The 26481-nt window shown below is 47.9% G+C and overlaps 1 protein-coding gene across 1 annotated transcript in view; it reads right to left on the reverse strand.

Annotated features, from left to right (window-relative positions):
- The window catches only part of LOC146802199 (serine/threonine-protein kinase Nek5-like), a 383120-nt gene that overhangs the window by 124114 nt on the left and 232525 nt on the right, over positions 1-26481 (reverse strand). The window contains exon 16 of the mRNA XM_085621788.1: positions 4338-4418. Within this exon, the coding sequence (XP_085477914.1) occupies positions 4338-4418 (81 nt within the window). The remainder of the gene's footprint in view (positions 1-4337; positions 4419-26481) is intronic.

Below are 26481 nucleotides of genomic sequence, written 5' to 3' on the forward strand. Positions count from 1 at the left end.
CAGGCACTAGACTTAATGTGTGAGGATTTGACTCAGAACTGACTCATATGTACGCTGCCCTTACCAGCTGTTACATTGTTGAGTGTCCAATGTCAAGTTGTTTGCTCTTCGCTGTCTGTTTATATTGTGTTAATTTCTTGCAGCTGCCAACATGATACTCTCAGCGTGTTAGTATATCCATTGTTTTGGTGGGTCTGTCCAGCAGCGACGTTTGTCAATAACCCTTCAGTTAGGCACTTGACCTACTATTCTACACATGAACCATATACTGTTACATAGTTCTTGACAATTTTGCTAGTCATTTATACTCTTCATACTCTGTTTTTAAGTATTATGGTTAGACTGCACAAATCACTGTTCTCACTTAAGACCTACATCTCCGCTGTGTATCCACACAACTTTTACACTGTTAGGTGCGGGCGGCATTGCTTTTTCTCTTTGTCCGTGGCCACCATCGCTGTGCTTTGTCTCTTTGAGGCTTTTTCCTCTGTCCTTTGGGAATGTTCAAGTTTGGGTTACAAGTTTCTTATCTCTTCTCTCCCTGTTGTATCCTCTCCTGTTCTCCTTTGCGAGGACAAAAAAAAAAGACAAACTTTGCTATTCTGTAACTAAGTGTTTCCTAGGTGTTAAGTGTGGAGGTACCTGACAACTCCGGGACACTCTACGGAGTAGCTGTGTGCTTTATAAATGCTATTTCAGTCATTCATTCATGAGCTATGTGATACCAATAACTCTCCCAATGTCTCGCCATGTAGGGTGGCTCTATATCACAGCTTACAACAAATAGATGCTACCCACAGTGATTCTTGATCAACACACGCCATTGCTCTAATTCATCTCCCGCAATCCCAAAGGCCTTACCCACCGGGTGAAATGCAGGAAGATTTATGAATACTGCCATTCACTCATGGGAGACTGGTTTTCCTCCATGAAACCAGGAATGGCTATAAAGTAGCACTTCCTATGCGTAATGGATGGCTGTCTAATCTAGCCTGCTCTGTGGCAATCTCTAAGAAGACTGTTGTGATCACCCTATTCCCTAGAAATTCTGGTCTCTCAATTATTATGTCTGAGCTAGATGATAAAGGTAGATGGCTGAGTGCATGTCTTCAAATTGGTGCAACAGATATATATGCAATAAACATTAACGCTACCACTAAGGATGAACCACAATTTTGTGACAAATTAGCTGTAAAACTTGCATTGTTGACCTCTAAAGCCAGATTGTCTAGTTGGTTATTTCAACCTCCAGATGGACATTACCCTAGATAGAAACTCTGCCTTTAACTATTGAGTGCAATGCGCTCTCTTTGCACAATTGACAGCCTCGCCGATGTATGGAGGCTCCATAATCCTGCAGGTAATGACTTCACCTTTCTCTCTCCATCACACAATCTTGAGAATTTACTATATTCTGGTCTAATTCTCCCTCTTCCATGATACTTGCTCTTCGCCCATTGAGCCTATCATGATTTCGGACCATGTCGCCATTTCGATCTCCCTTCAGATCCTCCCCATTCAATCTAAAGGCCATACATTGCGTTTGAATACTGAGATTTTGGAAGATGATTCATAAGGAATTAACTTTGTTTTTACAGGAAACCAATGCTTTTGTTTCTTCACCTATTATACTATGGGATACACAGAAGTGTTACTTCAAAGGAAAAGTGATAAGCCACATGGCTAGGAAAAACAAAGTAATCAAATCCTGTCTGGACAAACTAGCAGCTGATATTAAAGTTAAAGAAACTCTATACAGACACTCTACAGACCCACTAGCCATGGCTGCACTAAAACATCTAAATATGAGTATAAAAATGCTATCAGTAAACACGCACACATTTGGGTGCATACACAGAAAGGCATAAAACTGTTCTATTTAGATAAGGCAGGTAAATCTCCAGCAGCCTATCTGAAATTTAAAAGTAATTCCTGTACAATCCCAAACAAGGTAGACTAAAGACAACAACAAAGGATATTCTCAAAGCATTCCAGAGATTCTATGCTGTGCTACTATAACCACTTCTAAAGATGTATGCTTCAAATTTCTTCAGAGAATCCCAATGAAAACGATCTCTGCCCTTGAACAGCTTAACCTAAATAGACCTATTGAAAGGGAAGGAGATTATGAAAGCGATAAAGCTTATACCAGCTGGTAAAGCCCCAGGCTCGGACCGTCTACACATCTACTTAACAATAATATTTGCAGCCACGATTATGCAACCATTGGAGTCTTCCCTGAATCACTTTGCCTTCTTAGGTAAAGTGTCCGGTACTGCTTCCGAGGTTATACCAAAGGAGATGAAAGACCATTCTGACCCTAAGAATTTCAGGCCCATTACATTAATAAATATGGAGGCCAAAATCTATTCTAAAATCCTTGCCAAGCGGTTTGCACCGCTGATCACAAAATTGGTCCATGCCACTAAGAAGGGCTTTATTAAGGGACATCTAGCTTTTGCCAATATTTGCTTATTTCCTCATGTAATTGAAAAAACTTCTTCCCCGTATTCACCCTCAGCAGCTGCAATAGCACTGGATGTGGAGAAAGCTTTTGATAAGGTTTCCTGGCCGTATTTAGAAGTTGCCTTATCTAAAAACAACCTACATGACTCCTTTATCAAAATGATCATGGCCCTGTACGTTAATCCCTCTGCTACAATTAAAGTCAACGGTGCTTTGTCGGCCCCTTTCGTCTTACAACAAATTATTACGGCTCCCGTGAGCTATCGGGCTGGCGAGCCCTGGTTCTGCACCTGCGCGCCATGAGAGGTATTTGACCTGTTTTAATTACATTTTGGCAGTCCACTCGGCACCCCTTTACATTGTCCTGCTCCCTGCTGACGAGAGGCAACTACCTCGAAACACGTGTCCAGGGATGGCTAAATGCAACACATACTTTTTTCTTTTTACACATCGTGGCATAGGCGTACCCGCCGTCGCTACTACATTCACCACAGTCCTTTGGGGCAACTTGCTGGTGTGACGAGCAGTGTGCGACCAACTTGTGTTAAAAAAAAAAAAGTCTTACAACAGGGTACAAGCCAAGCCTGCCAGCTCTCCCCTTTATTCGTTTTTCTAGCCATTCATCCTCTCTTGTTAATGTTAAAAATCCATTGAAATCTCAATGCGAAAATCTGGTGACACGGTTTTCAAAGCAGCTGCAGGCGACATATTAATCTTTACAGATTCCATAGACATTGAGATTGCGGATATTTTAAATATCATCAGTCAGACCTCCAGCTTCTCTGGACAATCCTTGAACAAGGATAAAACAAACGTTTTACCCTTAAACGAACATGGTCACCCCTCCTGCGTTGGTAACTCAAACTTCCAGTGCCACTTCAAATTCATCAAGTATCTGGTTCTGCAATAGCCTATCCGAATCAGTAGCACAGAATGAACTAAAATGATGAAAAAATTAGAGCTGTAATGTCCACTTGGACCCAAAACATATCTCATGATGGGGCAGACTGCAAAGCTACCGTGCAAAGAAGTGTACTCGAGTAACTGCTTATTGTTTTTTCTATAGTCATGAGGTTCTCCTTTACTGATCAGTTTGTTGGCATACATATGAAACGCTGTATATTGCTGACTATCCTACAGTTGTTTACCTCTTCTTCGGAGAGCCACCAGTGTTGTCCCCTCTCACTTTTATGCTCCAAATGGATAGATGGTCTATTTAAATTGCCTGCCTTCAACTGTCATTCATGTCCCATGTTAATTATTTAACACTATAGCAACACAAAAAGAGGATGGTTGGAATGCTGCACATTGTCAAACATTGACCCCCAGTGCAAAGATCGGGGCTGCAGGGTCTAGACTGATTTGCATATAGCTGAGTCTATAAGGGGGTGGCATGGTGAGCAAAAAATGATGAATTTAACTCAGATCTGTGTCTGGCGGTGTATGTTTGACAATGTTCAGAATTCCGTCCATCATCTTTTTGTGTTGCTATTATTCTTTAACATGTGCATGCCCATTACTAGAGTCATCTCAGCTTTTTATGAAGAAGAGAAAAGTGTAATTTTGAGACTATCAATGTCTAAAGATATAAAACACAACAGAAAAGTGCATGCCAACTTGCTGAGCCATATTCAAGAACTAAAAGACAAGTCAGAAGATGTGGGAACCCACCTTGAAGTAGATAACATGCTTCCTCAAAGTGGCATATAAAGAAACCCCCAACAGCCTCATTCGAGGTTGGCTGAATAAAACCCTTAGGCTGGAAACTGATTGGTCTAACCCTTCTAAATCATCAGAAATGTTAAAATACTGTATGCATCACTGGATTAGAGCGAATTATCACTGAAAATCATAATGAGCATGCTTTATACCTGTTGAGGCTTTTCTTCTTTAGGGGGGTGGTTGGGAGCAGGCTTCACAAGATATGTTTCTTCTACCTTTTTCGGAGTATCCTGTAAAATGTAAAAACGTTAATCAGAATAATACATGTTTATGTGGTGCTAAAATTAAATCTATTGCTCAGCTAGCATGTTGCATCACATTGCAATTCTGACATCTACATAATGCACAAAAATGTACACTCGCGGATTTTAAATAAGCACTGCATTTTCTCAATAACTGGGGCACATACGACTTAACACCTGTCAGAATAAGCATTGACTACCTTAAAAATACGGTAAGCTGCCTTGCATTAATTTTGTGAAAACATTAACAAAGCTTTCCTCTCAATACTGATGCAGTAGGAGGAGCTTAGCGCGCATCCAAGATGGTCGCGTGACCACAGGGCTCCCCGGACCCTCGCCACTCCTCGTAATTTGTCCTGATGATATCCTGATTTCTTGGACGGACTCTCGAAGGTGAACCTCGACTGAGTCCATAACTCTTTCCAGAATTTAAATCGGACTTGGGCGACCGGAATTACAGCACTTTGAACTTTTGAGGCCCACCTGGAGGCCGTGCCGGGGACTTGGTGATTTGTGGAGCCGGGACGTAGTTGAACAACAACGGCAGTGGGACCTCATCGGTGGCCGTACCCCCACTTTCGGTTTCGTTTCCGGATCCTGGCATGGTCTGATTGAGAGACCGTTTTGCTCGGCCGGGGACCAATCCAGCCTCCATTTAGTGTCATCGCTGCCTCCTCATTGTAGCCTACTGGGTCAAGTCGTGACTTTCTCCGGACCGTACGAGCCAGCTTCTTGGCCTGTTGGGGCCCGACCTGCCGGCGGCCATTTTCACCAGGTCTTGCGGGCCCCTCCGGGGTGCATCTTCCAACATGATGGGCAGGGGTGAACCCGAGAAGCGGAAGACCAAGACGTCTCTTCGTGGGGGACCGTTCCAGACAAATGTTATGGATCGTTACACTCAAGCCAAAGGATCCCCCGGGCTCTCCAGCAGTACCCCGGGGGACGCCAGAGAAGACCCTTCTGCCCCTGTTGATTTGTCCCTGCAGGACATTATGGGCGCCATACCCGGTATGAGGCTCTGGCTCGTAAAATTGACACGGTCGCCATTGATGTTACTCTAATCAGGGCCGACCTGTCTAAGACTAACGAGAAGGTGAAGTCATTGGATTTGAAGACTTCCAGCCTCACGGCCGATGTGTCGGAACTTCAAACAGACCTTGGCACTCTGAAATCGGCCAACGACCTGATGTCCCATCGGCTGGAGGATTTTGAGAACAGGGCAAGACGCAACAACATTCGCGTCATAGGTGTTCCAGAGAATCCCGAGGCTCGTTCGGTTGACCTCCTGGTCGAAGATCTAATCCTCACCCATCTTGCCCCTTCTGGACTGAGCAAGTTTTTCGCTGTGGAGCGTGCACATCGTGTCCCGGGCGGTAAGCCCAAGCCCGGCGCTCCTCCGAGGCCTATCATCGCAAAACTTTTTCATTTCAGGGACCGTGATGCGATTTTGCAGGCTTCGAGAGTGCACGCCCGGTGAAATTTGAAAACTCCTCTGTCAATTTTTTCCTGGATTTCACTCAACTTGTCCAGAGACAGAGGATGGGCTTTCAGGGGGTTAAGCGACGTCTCCGGGACCTGGGACTGAAGTATGCTATGCTTTTCCCTACCAGGCTTCGAGTGGAATACGAGGAACGGACCTTCTTTTTCGAGCGACCGGACAATGTGAGTGACTGGTTGGATTCCCTGCCTGGTCGGGGCGATCGAACGGGGCACCCTGGCGGTGCCGAGGGTGGTGAGCCTACACATAAGTGACCTTTCGGTCCCTAACCTTGACAATCGGACATTGCTCAGTTGGGTTCTACTTCTTTTGTATATTTTGCCTTATAGTAGTTAGCGTCCGGGTGGCGGGTGGAGACGGGCCTCTCTCCTCCTCCGGGGTCTTTTTGTAGAATGGGATTGTTAGGGCGACAGGCACACTGCATTTTGGGGTGGCTTTATAGTCTGCAGGGGTGCAGGGAGGGGGGAGTTGTAACGGGTTTCGGTTGGGGGGTGGGAGGGGGTGTTTGTGTTCGTGTTTTCTTTTCTCAAGGCAGCATATTGGTTCTTTCTCTGCTTCAGGTGTCCTGCTCTCAGTGGGGAGACTCATGCAACTTTTGTGGGGATGGGGGGTAGTGGGTTGAGGTTGATATCTTGGAACGTCAATGGATTGGGTGATCGTATCAAACGGGGTGTTGTACTGCAATATTTGCGTCGTTTGACTCCTGATGTGGTACTCCTGCAGGAGACGCATTTGGTAGGCAATGTGTGTCATGCTATGAATAGGTGGGGATACCGATTGGTTGCACACTCCGGGTTCACCACTGGTTCCAGAGGGGTTGGTATTCTGGTCCGGTCTTCCCTCCCACTAGAGATTGATAATGTCATCCTTGACGACAGAGGGCGTTATGCCGCCCTAACCGGTAGGTGGGAGGGTAAGACTCTTTCTTTAGTCACGATATATGTTCCCCCAGGCCTCCAGACCTCCACTTTCTCTGATGTTGGTCGGATGTTGCTGGAACTCCCCGATAGTCTTCTCCTCATGGGTGGGGACTTCAATTCCGTGCTATCCGGCGATCTGGATCGCCACCCCCCCAGGGCCCTTCCCGTTTCCCAATCATGGCTTGGTGGGTTTTTGGACACCTTTGGTCTGGTGGATTGCTGGAGGTTAATGCATCCGACGCAATGTCAATACACCTTCCACTCCGGGGCTCATGGGAGTCTCTCCAGGCTTGATTACTTCCTCATGCCCGCGGCCCAGTCCTCCCACGTTGGGGAGGTTAGACACTTGGCCCGGGGCATTTCAGATCACTCCCCTGTGTGGCTTCTTTTCGACACAGGGACGCAAGCCGCGGGGCGGATCGCCCCTATTAACCCTTGGCATCTGCGCAACCCCAAGACTCGCAACAGCCTCATTAAGTCGCTCGACCATTACTTCCTGGAGAACGAGGGGTCTGTTGTGTCCTCAGTGTCCCTGTGGGAAGCCTTCAAAACTGTTATTCATGGACAGGCCCTATCTTTAATAGTCGAGACCAAGAAAGCCAGGAATGGGGAGGTCGTGAAGCTGGAGGCCGAAATACTGGAGTTGGAGGCTGATCTAGACTTAGGTGTCACCCAGGACAGGCTCCACGCCCTTAGCTTGAAACAGTTTGAATATAAATCCCTTGTTACGGATGCTGCCAAGACAATGTACAGGGAACAGCAAGGTAGACTGTATGATGTTGGGGATAAGGCGGGTAAATTGATTGCATGGCTTGATAAGAAGGAGAGAGCGAACCGTGTGGTCCCTGTGCTTCAGAATTCTGACGGTGTGCATGTGACTGACCCTGGCGAGATTGTGGAGTGTTTTGCTGACTATTTTCTTGTGGTCTACTCCCCGGTGTCCGATAGAGATGAGGATGACTCACGTTTCTTGTTAAGGGACATTGCGCTGCCCTGCCTGTCTGACGAGGATCGAAAGTGCATGGAGGCATCGTTGTCGGCCGACGAGATTGCTACCGCGATTCGTTCCCTTCGTTCTGGCAAGGCTATGGGCCCCAATGGATTGCCTATTGAATTGTACGAATTGCGCCCGGATAAAGTCGCACCGTTTCTCTGTGATATGTTTCTGGAGTCGCGTGAGCTTGGTTCCCTCCCTTGTGACCAGCGTCTGGCCACTATAGTTGTGATTCCTAAGGAGGGCAAGCCTCGTGATCGTTGTGCCTCATACAGGCCTATTTCCCTATTGAATGCTGAACCGAAGATTCTCGCCAAGGTCCTTGCTAATCGCTTACTCGCTGTTATCTGTGACCTGATTCATCCGGATCAATCTGGTTTCATTCCGCACCGGAACACTGCTCTCAACTTGCGGCGCTTACATGGCGTTCTCGCCAGGGCGGAGTTTCTTTCCGAGCCGGCCATCTTGGCTTCCTTGGACGTCACGATGGCCATTGATACGATAGAATGGCCATATCGTTGGGCCACTCTGGCGAAGTTCGGTTTCGGTGCGGGACTTATTAGTTGGGTGAGACTTTTATATACGGATCCGCTAGCTCAGGTTGTTGTCAATGGGAGGGTGTCCCAGCCCTTCGCTCTCGGGAGGGGTACTAGGCAGGGGTGTCCGTTGTCCCCCCTACTCTTTGCTCTTGCTCTAGAACCGCTTGCAGCCTGGCTCCGATGGGAACCGTCGATAAAGGGCATTCAGTGGGCCCCTGGCTTTGAAGACCGGGTTTCGTTGTACGCCGACGATATTCTTTTGTACCTCACCTCCCCGTGTGAATCCCTTAACGTCCTATTTGACGTCCTCACTTCTTTCGGTAAAAACTCCGGCTTGATCATTAATTGGTCTAAATCGTGTGTGTATGTTATTTCCGGTGGCCTTCCCCCCTTACCGAATAGGTTTCCCATTCAAATTTCGCAATCCGGCTTCAAGTACTTGGGGGTTTACGTATCGCTGGACCCGGCGGTCCGCCACGAGCATAATCTCCTTCCTCCTCTCCGGCGATTGAAGTTGGACGTGGCTCGGTGGCGTAGATTGCCGTTGTCGCCACTCGGTCGAGCGGCACTTTTTAAAATTATGTCCCTGCCCCGATTTCTCTACGCACTCCAGAACTCCTTTGATATTATTCTGGCGGCCTACTTCCGGGAGGTGGAGGGTTTACAGAGGAGACTTGTTTGGGACGGTCGCGCACGCATCGCTCTTGCAAAACTGACTCTCCCCTGGTATGACGGGGGCATTGCGCTCCCGGACATCAGGAGGTATTATTGGGCCTCCCAGTTGTCCGCTATCAACCATGCTACGTATGCACCCGGTCCAAATCCGGCTTTCGAGATGGATAAATATCAGTTGCCTGGTGGCAACTTCAACAGAGCGCTCTACTCTGGGACGGCGGGGAGGAACCTAACGGGACCCACTAAGATTGCAGTACGTGTGTGGAAGGATGCCAATGTGGCCATGGGATGGAATGATCGCCTGACACGACCCCCTTGTTCGCATCGGACAGATTGGGATGCCTCTGGACAACGAAAGGTTTTGAGAACTGGAATACGATTGGTATTAGCAGAGTGGGTGATCTCTGGGTGAAAGGTGCGGTCAAATCCTTTGCGGTGCTTCAGAGTGAGTATGAGTTGAGTGAGAGGGAGTTCTTCAGATATGCACAGGTTCGTCACGCTTTGCTGTCGGTCTTCGAGGCCGGTACCACAGTGCCTGCATCTTCACCACTCGAGGACCGTATACTTGATGGTCATCTGCCCGATAGTACGATTTTCTTGATTTATAAGAAATTAATCAACAATCGGGCGGACCTCCTTGTGCGTCTTCGGGAGGCCTGGACCGGAGACGGGTTGGAGTTGGATGACGAAGACTGGCAGTCCGCACTGTCCTCCCCGAAAGAGGTCGCCATTCCTGCCCGTCTCCGTCTCGTCCAGCTCAAAATTCTTCACCGTGTTTATGTGACAGGTCCTCGTTTGGTTGTGATGGGTTTTTCTTCGGATGGGTTGTGTAGGCACGGCTGTGGAATGAGCGCCACCTTCCTTCATATCCTTTGGGAGTGCCGCGAGGTTGCGGAATATTGGCACCGTGTGCATGCTGTAATGGAGTGTGTCACTGGGGTCGCTCTGTTGCCTGAGGCTCGTCGATGTTTGTTGAATGTATGGGAGCCAAATGACTACAACGTCGCCCAGGCCCGGTGGGCGGCACTTGGGAACATGATTGCAAAGAGGGATATTGCGCAGCTTTGGGGTTCCCGACGGCCTCCCACTGTGTCAGTGTGGAGGGAGAACATGGACTGGTGCATGTTCAGAGAGAAGACGATATATCTGGTTCGGGGCAAGCCCGGGGCGTGGGGTAGAATTTGGGGTCAGTGGAACACCTACCGAGGTAACATCTGTACGCCCCCTTTTGTAGATACTCCGGACATTTCTCTGTCCCCCTGATCCTGAGGTTCCTGGAATACTGTACCCTTTTTTCTGATTGTTCTGACTTCCCCGCTGCCTCCCCCCCCCTGGCCATCTCGATTGTCCTCCTGATTCTCTACTTGGTATGGTGGGATCCCCCCATCGGCGCTCGACACCGTCTAGACTGTTTCTCGCCTTGAGTTTTGTTTCATTGTTTCTTTGTTTGTTCTTTTCTTTCAAAATGTAAAATATTTGTATCCTGCCTAACTTCTGAGTTGCCGAGAACATCTCCTGTAACCCGGCTGAACCTCTAGAGATCAGTCGCTGCTTCGTGACGTCAAGCAATTGACATGCATATACTAGCGGCCGACCCTGGTGGTTGTAGGCCCATATTTGTAATGATGCTTTTTTGCACAATAAAGTTTTTCCAAAAAAAAAAAAAATACTGATGCAGTATGTTCACCATTACTTGTTTTAGTGATGATTCAGCACAGTTTTGAACTTTTCAGAAACATGAGAAACTTGTGTTTCGTTGGCACGCTATCACCAAATGAACATTCTAAGAAAACTAAATTCGTTCCTCCCCACCAACGATTTCAAGCATGCAGTGCAAGCCCTAATGATTCCCAGGTTGGACTATGGAATTGCCCAGATCCAAAGTTGCTCCTCTAAGGGATTTGCTCAATGCTGCTGCAAGGCTCATCACCTGCTCAAAAAGAAACAGCAAAAAACACGATGGATTTAGGCCCAGATCTCTGTACCGGGGTGAATGTTTGACATTGTTCTGCATTCTGTCCATCAACTGTTGTTTTTGCATTTGTCACCCCGAGTGGGACGGGTATGCTCAGACGTGAGTCCCGTGCTCTCCATGCCACTGGAATCAAGCTATCCTGGCTGAAGAGGTGTGAAACCCCGAAACCGGTCCTAGGATGCTTGGTTCCAGTCCAGGGAGGACCTGGCTTGGCAGTTTGGGCTGGACTGTTCCCATGAGGCACAGGGTCAAGACTTATTTGCATATGGCTGGGTTCAAACTGGAATGGCATGGTGAGCAAAACAAAAAAACGATGGATTTAGGCCCAGATCTCTGTACTGGTGTGAATGTATGACATTGTTCTGCATTCTGTCCATCAACTGTTGTTTTTGCATTTGTCACCCCGAGTGGGACGGGTATGCACAGACGTGAGTCCCGTGCTCTCCATGCCACTGGAATCAAGCTATCCTGGCTGAAGAGGGGTGAAACCCCGAAACCGGTCCTAGGATGCTTGGTTCCAGTCCAGGGAGGACCTGGCTTGGCAGTTCGGGCTGGACTGTTCCCATGAGGCACAGGGTCAAGGCTGATTTGCATATGGCTGGGTTCAAACTGGAATGGCATGGTGAGCAAAAAAACGATGGATTTAGGCCCAGATCTCTGTACTGGGGTGAATGTATGACATTGTTCTGCATTCTGTCGATCAACTGTTGTTTTTGCAAAAAGAAACAGCTGCATCACCTTTGATCTAAAAATCCCTCAATTGGCTCCCATACAAAGCTAGAACCAAGCTTAAAATTGCTGCATGACACATAAAGCCCTCCATTTCTGAACCCCTAGGTATCTTGCCCAGAGACTCAAACTTTCTTGTGGCTCCAGATCATCAAGATGCTCCAACTCCTTTCTTCTGAAACCACAGAGATTCTCCAAGAAGAAAACTTACAACCGATCTTTCTCTGGGATAGCTATAAGAATTCGTAACTCTTTGCGCAATGAAGTCAGCATGAATACCTCAACTATTTCCTTCAAGAAAGAAGGCAAAGTACTCCTTATGAACACATTTCTTCCCTAGATACTAAATGCCCTCAATCACATTCATGACTACTCTCACCGGTGACTTCAGTGTTTCAAACTCTGTCTCTTGACACTGCCTGATCCTACAGTTTTACTTACTAGGAATTGTTGGCTTTCGTTAGTTATCCCCCTCACCACTGAACATTTTTATGGGTACCCTCCCTTCTCTGGGTGCTAACCATGTCCTGTATCTTTCTTCTTCGTATATAATTTTATTGTTATCACTGTGTAAGCTCTCTGTAAATTTGTAAAGCGCTCTGATACCCGCAAGGGTCAAGTTCGCAATATAAAAAAACTATCAAAAAATTGTAGTACAACCTGCCCGATAATGGAAGGCAGTTTGTTCTCTGCAAGAAATGCTAGTGCAAACCTTTTTGTTTCATCTCTTTAAGTAGGGATTTTAATGAAATTCATCTTTTTGCTTCGTTTTCCATCTTATTTGGACTTGCTGGACCTGGATATATGGTGTTTTTGGGCTTCCCACATTAACTCCATCAGCCCCGCCTTTAAGCACGGAAACCATATTGTTTATTTTATTGGCATATTTGTAATTTTTACAAGTCAGTTGTCTGGTCCACTCATGTTGCAGACTGCCTAAATATCTAATCTGAGCCAGCAGAGAAAATTCCTCCACTCACTTTTTTGATGGTATGTTTTGGAATATAGGTTTGTTTTACTCCAAATTAAGATTTTAAATGCAAAAATAAATATAAACTTGTTTTTCAGAATTGTCACTGATGTGGTTTGCACACTGAACATGTTTGCAGCAGTGTTAGAAATGGGGATTCTGGTTGGCTAGGGTATACGTCTAAGCCAGGGAGAACCCATCACTCTAGTCAAGGTAAGTCTGATGCACAACCTGAACCGTATCAATTGCCTGGAGAGCACAACTGAAAACAGTAGGAAAACGAGGTCCTTGATGTCCCAGGGACCTCGATGGGAAAACCAGGGGCAAGCCAACAAGCCCCTGGAGCTCTTGGGGTGATTGGGTGAAGAGGACAGGATCCTTCCTCCCTCATTGCATAGGTAGCAAGAAGCAGGCCAACACAGCAGATCACAGTGCAAAGTGGCAGTCCCTCTTGACAACGCAGCAATCAGAGGAGAGGCAAAGTGGCAGTCCCTCCTGACACAAAACTCCTCTTGGTTGCAGAGTCTCCTCAGGACCACAAAGGGAACTAATTTGGGGGTGTGGAATAAGAGACAATTTATTCTGCTCGCTGGGATCACCCTAGAGTGGTTTAGCATCTATTTTCAGTCGGTGAACCTTAGACTGAGATAGTAACTTTCAGGGCATGTTGCGTGTAGCTTGGGATCTATCTATCTGTCTGTCTATCTACACATAAACACCCCACCACCAATATAGGTAACCTTACGTACTTTCTGTGTGAAAACCGTAGACATTTGAAGGCAGATTTCTAGCGGGTTTTAGATGGAAATACAGAAGCGCTGGCATATGTTTGCTCCAGATAAGTGCTTGTACTCTATCCTAAAGTGTTTTTATAGCAGAACTGAGAAGCACAGGTACTCTCCTTTTCAAATTACTCAGTACCGGACAATTTAAAGCACTGCTAAAGCCACAACAAATCGCTAGTTTAAAGTGAGCGCATGTGTGCATTGTCAATTTCAATAAATGAGGGAAAATGCTAGCTGTAGCATCGTCTTTTACTTGTGGCAAAAATAAATGTGGATAAATACAGAAAAAATGCCCAAAAAATAAATATGGATAAATACAGACGGAAATGGCAAAAAAATAAATACCATAAAACCGGGAGCCCTACTTATAACCAAGTGATCAACTGGATAAAAAAAACATCAAGATAGCAAATAATTTAAAAGTGCTGTGTTGCTATTGCAGAACTCAGAAAATATGTCCTCATTTTAGTTTTTTACAGCACTAACCATATTTTCTATGGGAATAAGACCCTCTCGGTTTTAAAATTTCTAAGAGAAATGCTTTAGGTATTACAATTTTGATTACATCAAGATGATGTCAGGTGTGCCACAATTTTGTAATAAATACAGAATGTTCGCAATCTAGTTGTTTATTGGAATACTGTTGGTAGGCAGAGGTCAGGGGCATGGAATCAGATAATTGAGGGCAGGGAGAAGGGTGCAGAGGGAACAAGTTGACCACACTGGGCAACCGGGAGGGGGAGTGGCAGCCAACTGCCCATGGAGGCAGGGGAAAGGGGGCAGTGGCAACAAATTAACGATGCAGGACAGGCAGTGGCAATATAACAGACCATTGAGGGCAGAAGGAAGAGGCAGTGTCAGTACAACCATACATGTCAACAGATCTCATTCAGGAAGGAGACTACCAATGCTTTAATTTATCTGTCTCCTGCCTAAAATCTTGTCTTTTTTAATTTAAGTCAATGGGGAAATTCAATTCCACTGTTTTTCCCTCCAAAATCTCTTACTAAGTTCAAAATGTTGGCAAGTATGGTACATTGGATCACGGAGGTTAGGAAAAAATGGGGTAGGGACATGGACTCGCATAACAGAGGGCAGGAGGGAGATGGGCAGGGGCACCAAAATGACTTTACAGGGCAGGCTTCAGGGGTAGCAGCAGCTCAATACACCACACAGGGCCAGTGGGACGGCAGTGCACCACAACGGACCACGGAGAGCAATAGGGAGGGGACAAGGCCATGCACATAAACAGAGAGCAGTGGGGAAAGAGGCAAGGGCAGGATACTGGACCATGAAGGGCGAGAGGGGGCAGGGGAACAACAACAGACCAGACAAGGAAGGACGGAGGGGATAGGGGCCTGCACATGGAAAACGGAGGGCAGCGGGTAAGGGGGCAGGGTGGGGGCAGCAAGCGGACCACAGGGGACAAGCGAGATGGGCACTGAAAGCACAACACACCAGTGAGACTATAATTGCCTACACACAGACAACGGAGGGAAGGTGGGGGTCAGGGGCAGCAAGATGACCACACAGAGCAGGTGGGAGGAGCTGTGGCAGCACAAAAGGTCAAGCATGGCAAGCAGGAGGGTTAGTAGCAACACAGCGGTCAAGGTGGGCAAGAGGGAGGGGGTAGGGCCATGAACAAAGGACCATGGAGGACCGAAGGCAGGGTTAGCGACTGGACACAGACAAGAGAGGGCAGGGGAGAGACTTCACAACAAACCACACAGGTCAGGCAGGAGGAGCAGTTGCAGTACAAGAGAGCATGAAGGGCAGAAGGAATTGGCAGAAAATGGACCTAGAAGAACATGAGAAAGGGCCTAGGGGCATGGAACTTGGACAGGCAGAGTGGATGTGGCAGGGACAGGCGGCAGCCATCTGACCATGTTAGCCAGGTGGGAGGGGAAGTCAGAGTTCAACAAAACACTCGGAGTAGATAGGATGGGCAGTGGCAGGTCCATGGAACATGGTGGACAAAAAGGAGGGAGCAGGGGCATGCACACAGGAGGGCAGGGGAAAGGAGGGTAGGGGAAGCAGACTAAGCAGGAGGGCAATGATGGGGCATAGAATTGGGCAACAGAGGGCAGGAGGAGTGGGCAGGGACATCAAGCTAAATGTATGGTGGTGGCAACACATCAGACCATGCAGGGCAGGAGGGAGGGGGCTGATGCATGGACTTGGACAACAGAGGGTAGGGAGGAGGTGGATGGGGCAGCAAGCTAACAGTTTAGAGCAGCCGGGCAGGGCAGTGACAGAACAATGGTCACACAGGACTGTAATGAGGGATGTAGTTGGACAATGGATGGCATGGAGGAGGGGCGGTGGGAGCAGCAAGCTTAGGTGGGGGCAGCACAATGCCATGCCAGGCCCTGCGTCTAACCTCCACACCCCCCCATGCATTGCAATGGGCATCTTACTTACGTTAAAAAAAAACCTAGAAATTCGATGGAAAGAAACAAAGGTTACAGGAATGTTATACTTATATTCAGATTTTACACACACACACAACCATATAAATTCAGCTTTTATAGTTAGTGATTTCAAGTAACTATAACTCATGACCTATGGTAACTATAACTCACACCCTCGCCATGCACTGCTAATTACCCCAGATATTACATCACTCATGGCATCTTCTATGACATCATTGATATCGCTGTAACATTTGCAGTAAAATTATTGATGAGAAAACTGTGCATGGCGAGAGCGCGAGTTATAGTTATCATAAGGAACAAGTTATAGTTACTTGAAATAACTCCAATTATAAAAGCTGAATTTCTATGATTTTGTGTACGTAAAATTTGAACATAACTATAATGTCCCTGCAACCTTTGCTTTTTGAGTGAAAAAAATATAGAACTATATGTTCGTGATGGCACCTACAATAAGTAACAGGCATCCTCAGGTGAATGCATCGCCCCACTTGGGATTTTAATATTTTCTTATTGTTGCTGTTGTGAAGGGGCTCATTTGAGGATACAGTGCCTGCACTATAAGATCCAGAAGACTTTGCAAGTAGCCACGCCCACTTGGGCAGGATCTTAGTAATGAAGAGTGCGAGGCAGAACACTTTTCTCATTCAGCAGACTTTGCCACTGAAGAAAGGATGTAATTCCTGAAACGCGTTTGGCAGCACAGATTGATGCTTTTCCTGTTGCTGCTTGTTTGCATGGTGCCTTCATTAAAAAGACGAACGATTTTCTGCTGGTGGCTTCTTTCGAACTGAGGGCTACTCTTTGTTGGATATATATATATATATATATATGTATGTATGTGAGCAAGGCCGTTGTTTTGGGTCAAAACGTGTCATGGACATGAGTGAACAAATCAAATACATTTTGCACTGAGGAATATTGGCGTCTGTGTCCGGTTTTAACTGTTGTCTCAGTTACGGGAATCATTTAGCGATATATATATATACACACCCACACACATATATATATCTTGTCTGTGTCCACTCTCACTAAAGGATGTTAAATAAGCTTAAAAGAGACAATTATGCATTGAACCTACTAAAGGAAAAATCATTTTTTACTCACCTTCATGGACTACAAATTCCATCGTGCTATTTGGCGATTGAATTAAGGCACGCTGTGAGAAGTTGGCCTGGGATATGATGTTCACTAGTTAAAGTGACCACCTTGTACCATGCCAAGCAACCCTTATGGTGTGGTTGTAAGTCAACCTTTTCGGACTAGCTGCCCTAGTGGTAGCGTAGGCTAAGCAGTCTTTGAGGCTAAACTCGTGAAACGTGTTAAGCAAGCTGTTTTACCAAATGCAACCCCCTTTTATACCAATGAAAGGACACCACACAGATATATATTCAAAATATATATGTATTTATTTCTCAAAGTAACCCCTAGTCTCTTTATGAGCACAGGAGCACAAATCGTCAAACAAGATTACAATAGAATACACAGAAGTTGCACTTTATATGGATAGGCCCTGGTGGCCGCTCAAACCATATACTAAAATAGTGGTATAAGTACCACGAACAGAAAAGGGAAAAGGCCTAGGGCCTCTAGAATCGCTGGGCCTACAAGGAGCTAACTTCAGTTAGTGACCAGGAGGTCCACGGGTTGCGTGTGCAGAGCAAATAGTCACACGCGTGCTCCCATAGGTTTCAATGGGTGCGTAAAAAGTACAAAGTTACTGCAAAGAGGATCTTCCGGATGGACTAGGAACTTAAGATTGGAAACACAGACACTAGAGATGATTCTCTACACTTGGGCACCGGAGTGCCAGCTTTACCTCACCCACAGGAAGCGGGTGCATAGGCGTCGAAGTGCGTCGGGTTTCTTCTATCTGTTCCGTGGAGCCTGTGGACAAAGATGCTGCAGGCGGTCGGTCTGGAAGAGATGCGGTGGATCCAAGAGTGGATCGGAGATGTTGAAGACCTGTAAGCAGAGGGGACAGTGTTCACAGTCACTAGCCAGTGACCAGCGTGGCACCAGGTGGGTACCAGGCGATGTCGGGTGCAAACAGGAAGAAGGGTGTAGCTTGTCTCTGCAGCCACGTGGTCCCTGAAGGTCGACGACGTCCAGGAGTCGGTTCACGAGCTGTCCCACGCAGGCTCTCGCTGTCGGCGGTGTCGGCGACTTGATCGAAGCAAACAAGCCTTGGCAAAAGCAATTGTTGTGGAAGATGAAATAAGCTGATGGATCTGACCAGCAAGGTCAGAGGGACTGCTCCTTTGGAGGGGAGCAAGAGCCAGTCTGGAGCAACCAGACCAGCGGTGTATTTCTTGAAGTTCGTCGCCAAGATGGCCACTAGCCAGCGGGCCAGCAACCGGTTAGGCGCGTCGAGTGGCAAAATGCAGAAGGGCCCCACGCAGATCGGGGAGATGCTGGAGGGCTCACCTTTGGTGCAGATGCTGCTCGGGTGTTGGGCTTCTCAGATCCCAAAGCACAACTTGGAGGGAGCCTCGGTTGTTGCACTTGTCAGCTTGTCGTAGTCGTTTCAAGATGGCTGGCTCCACGTGTCTCGGTGCCTCCACGGGTCTCCTCTTTTCAGGGACTGTGGATCGGGCGGTGAGAGGTCTGGAGGTCCAGGTCTTGTCAGTCTCTGGGCTCGGGCTCCGGCGGGAGGCGGCGGCAAAGCAGACGTTGATTCGCTGGATGGTGCTTGCGTTAGCAAGGTGGTCACTCCCTGACCACAGGGGAGATTGGCTTCAGTCCTCTGTGCGGCAGAGAATCGAAGTTCCCGTCTTCTTCTTAGTTTCAAGTTGATTCCAGGATGTCTGAAGTCTTAGGACACAGCTCCTACCTTTAAGCGGATTCTAGGGGCCGGACTACCTGCTAGGTCCCTCCCTAAGGGTGGGACCAGGAAGGGGGGTGGTTACACCCCCAATCCTTTGTCCAGCTCGCCCCAGGCCCGGGACTGGTGTGCCCCAGGACCGGTTTCAACTGGCATATGCACCGAGGCTCCTTGTGAGCCTCAGGCATGTCTGGTTTCTTTCAAGCCCTACCTGACCAATACACAAAATCCTGTCTGGGGTGGTGCACGCACCTCCCCTGGCAGGAAACCCTTTGTCCACACCTCCCAAGCTGGAAGGACTCCCAGCAGCAGGAGGGCAGACTTGTGTCTGTGGTGGCAGCATCCATTTTGTGGAGCTGAGGCTATGTCTGATTTTACCCGGGTTTCAGGTACTGTACATGTCGTGTCCCTCTAGAAGGGTGGAATGCTAACCCCGTCGCCAGAATTGGCGAGGGGTTAGTATTCCAATTCGTATGACACCTTACTCGACATGTTTTGATAAAGCCAAACCAAAGTTAGCATTTAACCGCGAGGTTCATAATGCACTTAAGAGTATATGGTATGACGATATCTGGAAACAGTAGAAGGAAGTTGTTCCGACCACTGCAGACAGGCTCAGCTCATGCCAGAGCACCATCTCACATGGAACCAAGCACTCTGCCTTCAGGATTGTTAAGGCCTGCCATAGGAGTGACTTATAGGTTAACATGTGTCCGATTTAAAGTTAGGTATAGGTATACTACACCTTAGTAAGAGGTGGTTACACCAACTTACCCCAGCTGAGTGATCAGCCAGTTGTGTCAAATTTGTTAGGCCAAGCCTGGGGTGGCATAATACATGCTTCAGCCCCTGGCAGGCCTTAGATACACCAATGCCCTGGGTACCTAGTGTACACTGGTACAGGGGCTCACAGGGTGATCCAATTCCAATAGGTTATGCACCTAGGGTGCACAGTGTCAATTTAGTAGAGAGAACAGCAGGCTGGGGGTCTGATTGGCAGGCCCACAGCCTCAATATGTCAAAAACCAGTGAAGCAAAAAGCAAAAATGTGGGGTGACCATAGGATAGCAGACCCTACTCTCCTACACAACCCCCCCCCAAACGCTGGGACATTAAACTAGCCTTGACCAGTCTCGTCTTCATGTCCTAAGTGGAAGTACCTGGAGAGACCATCTGCATTCCCATGGTCAGTACCTGGCCGGTGCTCCACTGTAAAGTCCATCCCCTGTAGGGAAATGGACCACCTAAGCAGTTTGGGGGTTTCACCCTTCATCTGATTTAGCCACAAGAGGGGCTTATGGTCGGTCTGAATCTTGAAGTGAGTGCCAAACAAGTATGGCCTCAGCTTCTTCAGGGCCCACACCACAGCAAAGGCCTCCCTCTCAATAGCTGACCAATTCTTCTCTCTGGGGGTCAACCTTCTGCTAATAAAAGCAATGGGTTGGTCTTGACCATCTACATTAAGTTGTGACAGCACAGCTCCCACACCCAACTCAGAAGCATCTGTTTGGACAATAAACTCTTTGGAGTAGTCAGGACTTTTCAGGATAGGTGCAGAGCACATGGCCTCCTTCAGGTCATCAAATGCCTTTTGACAGCTTACTGTCCACTGAACCTTTTTGGGCATCTTCTTGGATGTCAGATCATTAAGAGGAGTCACAATGGACCCATAGTTCTTAACAAACTTCCTGTAGTACCCAGTCAAGCCCAAGAAAGCTCGAACTTGAGTCTGGGTGGTTGGAGGAGACCAGTCCTTGATGGATTGTATCTTACTCTCCAGTGGTTGAACTTGGCCTCCACCTACAAGGTGGCTCAAATACACAACCTTACTCTGCCCTATCTGGCACTTAGTAGCCTTGATAGTGAGGCCTGCCCTTTGCAGAGCCTCAAGAGCCTTCTTCAGGTGGATCAGGTGATCCTCCCAGGTGGTGCTAAAGACAGCAATGTCATCAAGATATGCTGCGCAAAAGTCATCCAACCCAGTAAGGACTTGGTTCACCAGCCTTTGGAAGGTGGCAGGTGCATTCTTCAGACCAAAGGGCATCACCACAAACTGATAATGCCCACCTGGAGTTGAGAATGCTGTTTTGGCCTTAGACTCCTCAGCTAATCTGATTTGCCAGTAGCCAGCTGTCAAGTCAAATGTGCTCAGAAACTTAGCAGAAGCTAGTTTGTCTATGAGCTCATCTGCCCTTGGAATAGGGTGTGCATCTGTCCTGGTGACAGCATTGAGACCCCTGTAGTCCACACAGAACCTCATCTCTCTCTTGCCATCTTTGGTGTGAGGTTTGGGGACCAGAACCACTGGGCTAGCCCAGGGGCTCTCTGAGGGTTCAATGACACCTAATTCCAGCATTGTATGTACCTCAGCCTTTATACAGTCCCTGACGTGGTCAGGTTGTCTGTAAAGCTTGTTCTTTACAGGCAGACTGTCACCAGTGTCCACCACATGGGTACACCAGTCAGTTTGGCTAGGTATTAGGGAAAACAGATGTTGAAATGATTGTAGAACTTGTCTACATTCAGTCTGCTGATGGGCAGTGAGGTTGCCTCCAAGGGTCACTCCTTCAACTGAGCCATCTTCAGGGTTCTGAGACAACAGGTCTGGGAGAGGGTCACTCTCTTCCTCCTGTCCCTCATCTGTAGCCATGAGCAAGCCCATGTCTGCCCTGTCAACATATGCTTTTAACCTGTTAACATGGAGTACCCTGTGGGGACTCCTGGGAGTTCCTAGGTCCACCAAGTAGGTGACCTCTCCCTTCTTTTCCAGGATTGTATGGGGTCCAGACCATTTGTCTTGGAGTGCTGCTGGGGCCACTGGCTCCAACACCCATACCTTCTGTCCTGGCTGAAACTCAACCAAGACAGCCTTTTGGTCATGCCAAGCTTTCTGTAAGGCCTGGCTTGCCTCAAGGTTTTTGGATGCCTTCTCCATATACTCAGCCATCCTGGAGCGGAGACCAAGTACATAGTCCACTATGTCTTGCTTAGGCTTTTTGAGAGGTAACTCCCATCCTTCCTTCACCAAACACAGTGGGCCTCTCACAGGGTGCCCAAACAACAATTCAAAGGGGCTGTAGCCAACCCCCTTTTGTGGGACCTCTCTGTAAGCAAACAGAAGGCAGGGTAGAAGGATGTCCCATATTCGCCTGAGCTTTTCAGGTAATCCTTTGATCATACCCTTTAGGGTCTTGTTGAATCTCTCAACAAGCCCATTGCATTGTGGGTGATAAGGGGTGGTGAACTTGTAGTTGACACCACATTCCTTCCACATAGCTGTCAAGTATCCTGACATAAAGTTGGTACCTCTGTCAGATACTACCTCCTTAGGAAACCCCACTCTGGAGAATACTCCCAGCAGGGCCCTGGCCACAACAGGTGCTGTAGTGGTCCTAAGGGGAATTGCCTCTGGATACCTGGTGGCATGATCCACTACCACCAGTATAAATCTGTGCCCAGATGCAGTGGGAGGATCCATGGGACCCACTATATGTATTCCCACTCTTTCAAAGGGGACCCCCACCACAGGTAGTGGTATTAGGGGGGCCTTTGTTGTGCCACCTGATTTGCCACTGGCTTGGCAGGTCACACAGGAGCGACAAAACTCCTTTGTATCTTCATTCATGTGAGGCCAGTGAAAGTGAGGGACAAGCCTGTCCCAAGTTTTGTTCTGGCCTAAGTGTCCTGCTAAAGGAATATCATGGGCCAAGGTAAGAAGGAAGCCCCTAAATTGCAGAGGTATGACCAACCTCCTGGTGGCACCAGGCTTGGGGTCTCTAGCCTCTGAATAAAGGAGCCCTTCATCCCAATACACTTTATGGGTACCTTGAGCATTCCCAGCAGCCTCAGCAGCAGCCAGCTGTCTGAGGGGTTCAAGAGAGGGACAGGATAACTGAGCCTGCCTCAAGTCAGCCCTTGAAGGTCCCCCTGTCCCCAGAAACTCAACCTGATCAGGTTCAAGCTCTTCAGGGACAGTTCCTTCAGGGGTCTCTAGATCAGCTTCCTGGGAAGGTTGATCATCACTCTGAGGCAGGGGGGAAGGCACAGCCTTGACCCTCCTGTTCTTCTTCTTGGTAGGTGCTTGGTCCATTTTTCCAGGATCCAAGACCTGAGGTTCAGTAAGGCACTTTTTGGCCTGTGACCTGGTCACAGCAAGGACATGTGGTGATATACCTAACATCTCTGCATGTGTCCTGTACTCCACTTCAGACCATAGAGAACTCTCTAGGTCATTGCCCAACAAACATTCTACTGGGAGGTCTGCACTAACCACAACCCTTTTGAGGCCAGTTACCCCTCCCCATGAGAAGTTAACAACTGCCACACTATGTGAAGTAGTGGCATTGCTGGCATTGGTCACCAGGTAATTCTCACCTGGTATGTACTGTCCAGGATCCACAAAGCCTGGTGTCACCATAGTGACACTGGCACATGTGTCCCTGTAGGCTTGAGCCACTTTTTCATTTATTAAAGGAGTCTGTCTGTACTTGCCCAGGTTACTGGGGCTCGCAGTCAGGGACAAATCAATGTCCCCATCACAGATCAAGACTGCCTGTGTCAGGGTTCTGTCTAAGTCAGAATCTCCTTCAGTTCCCATAGTGATTCCCACTACACCCTTTGTCTGGGGACCAACACTGCTAACAGTAGTACTGGGAGCAGGTGCCTTAGGGGCAACAGTGTTGGGGGCTCCACCCTTCTTACAATCACTAGTCCAGTGAGTTGTATTCTTGCAATGATTGCACCAGGGTTTCTTTTGACCTTCTTTCTTCTTCCCTTTAGGCTGGGACCCACCCTCCTTAGCAGTAGTTTGGGGCCCTGTTGAAGACTTCTGGTCTTTAGATTTCTGATCTCCACCCTTTTGGTCTGTTTTCTTCTGATCACCCCCTTGGCCCTGGTTCTGGTTCTTTTGCTTAACCCTGGTTCTGACCCATTTGTCTGCCTTCTTTCCCAATTCTTGGAGAGAGGTCAGATCAGAGTCAACCAAGTGTTGATGCAGTTGCTGGTTTTGACAGTTATTTAAAATCTGTTCTCTCATCATCAAATTGTACAATCCTGTATAATCAGATACCTTACTTCCCAGCAACCAACCCTCCAAAGCCTTAGTGGCACATTCAATGTATTCAGACCAGTCCTGAGTCTGTGTCTTTTGGGTGTCTCTGAACATTAACCTGTACTGTTCAGTGGTTAAGCCTAACCCATCAACTAGGACACTCCTCAGGACTCTGTAATTTCTGACATCCTCTTCTCTAGTAGTGAGGAGTCTGTCTCTGCCTCTTCCTTCAAAGGAGAGCCAGAGGATTGCTGCCCACTGGTCTTCAGGAACCTGCTGCACTTTGCAGGCTCTCTCAAGAGCAGTCATCCATTTGTGGATGTCATCCCCACTTTTGTAGGGGGGCACAACCTTAGACAGGTTCCTATTGTCAAAGACCCTATCTTTGTCCTTAGGGACAATGCTGCCACCAGTGGGTATAGACCCACTCTCTCTAGGTTGCCTAGCCTTGTTCAGTTTTTCTTCCATCAGGGCCACTTCTAGCTCCTGCTTCCTGATCCTCAGCTGGGCTTCCTGCATTCTGGCCTCATGTTCCCTCCTCTGAGGGGTGGTCAGTCTCCTTCTGGAGTGACCTTGAGAGCCTCTAGAGCCATGGGAAGCATTAGATTCACCTGAGCGATTCCTTTGCCTCCCAAGCCCTGTGTTAAGTCCACTGGGGAGATCCAATGGGGTGAACCCACTGTCAGTCCCCAATAGCCTTAGGTTAGCTGGGCCACGTATAACACTTGGCACTGGGCTAGTTCTCCCTTCATCCTCACTAGCATCTGTATCCCTATCACTTTCATCCTCTGTTGTATGATTCTCATCTAAGGGATGACTATTGGAAAGGGGTACTTCAGTAGCATCTTCAGAAGGGGGGCCTCCTGTTCCTGTCCCTGAGGGGGCTAACTGGGAAGCTTTCTCGAGCTCTTTCTGATTTTCATCATTCTGTAAGAGTTCTCTGAGCTCAGCAGAGGTAGGGTTCTTGGGCTGTTTAAGGCCTCTAAGAGTTGCCAAATGCCTGAGCTCATTCTGATTTAGGGTAGCAAAGATGGATGGTGCCCTCTGGGGGTCACTCTCAACAGAGATGGGTACCTTGGACCCCTCTGCCCCAGCCATTGCTCTTAAGTGTGGGTGGATGTGTTGCAATCTACCTACACTTGGGTTTACCTACTAAACCTATCTAGTAGTTGTAGTCAGGGTGTGCTACTCCCTTTGCTCTACAACAACTAAGTTCAGTAGAACTTAAGTATATCTAATCTTGTTTTATATGTACCTACAGGTACCTATGTGATCTTTCAATTGGTAACCAAGAGTTTACAATGGTAAAACACAGCAAGCTCAAATCCAACCGCTGCTCACCAATGTGAGAAGTTGGCCTGGTATATGATGTTCACTAGTTAAAGTGACCACCTTGTACCATGCCAAGCAACCCTTATGGTGTGGTTGTAAGTCAACCTTTTCGGACTAGCTGCCCTAGTGGTAGCGTAGGCTAAGCAGTCTTTGAGGCTAAACTCGTGAAACGTGTTAAGCAAGCTGTTTTACCAAATGCAACCCCCTTTTATACCAATGAAAGGACACCACACAGATATATATTCAAAATATATATGTATTTATTTCTCAAAGTAACCCCTAGTCTCTTTATGAGCACAGGAGCACAAATCGTCAAACAAGATTACAATAGAATACACAGAAGTTGCACTTTATATGGATAGGCCCTGGTGGCCGCTCAAACCATATACTAAAATAGTGGTATAAGTACCACGAACAGAAAAGGGAAAAGGCCTAGGGCCTCTAGAATCGCTGGGCCTACAAGGAGCTAACTTCAGTTAGTGACCAGGAGGTCCACGGGTTGCGTGTGCAGAGCAAATAGTCACACGCGTGCTCCCATAGGTTTCAATGGGTGCGTAAAAAGTACAAAGTTACTGCAAAGAGGATCTTCCGGATGGACTAGGAACTTAAGATTGGAAACACAGACACTAGAGATGATTCTCTACACTTGGGCACTGGAGTGCCAGCTTTACCTCACCCACAGGAAGCGGGTGCATAGGCGTCGAAGTGCGTCGGGTTTCTTCTATCTGTTCCGTGGAGCCTGTGGACAAAGATGCTGCAGGCGGTCGGTCTGGAAGAGATGCGGTGGATCCAAGAGTGGATCGGAGATGTTGAAGACCTGTAAGCAGAGGGGACAGTGTTCACAGTCACTAGCCAGTGACCAGCGTGGCACCAGGTGGGTACCAGGCGATGTCGGGTGCAAACAGGAAGAAGGGTGTAGCTTGTCTCTGCAGCCACGTGGTCCCTGAAGGTCGACGACGTCCAGGAGTCGGTTCACGAGCTGTCCCACGCAGGCTCTCGCTGTCGGCGACGTCGGCGACTTGATCGAAGCAAATAAGCCTTGGCAAAAGCAATTGTTGTGGAAGATGAAATAAGCTGATGGTTCTGACCAGCAAGGTCAGAGGGACTGCTCCTTTGGAGGGGAGCAAGGGCCAGTCTGGAGCAACCAGACCAGCGGTGTATTTCTTGAAGTTCGTCGCCAAGATGGCCACTAGCCAGCGGGCCAGCAACCGGTTAGGCGCGTCGAGTGGCAAAATGCAGAAGGGCCCCACGCAGATCGTGGAGATGCTGGAGGGCTCACCTTTGGTGCAGATGCTGCTCGGGTGTTGGGCTTCTCAGATCCCAAAGCA

Source organism: Triturus cristatus, chromosome 8, assembly GCF_964204655.1.
Source record: "Triturus cristatus chromosome 8, aTriCri1.1, whole genome shotgun sequence".
NCBI lineage: Eukaryota > Metazoa > Chordata > Amphibia > Caudata > Salamandridae > Triturus > Triturus cristatus.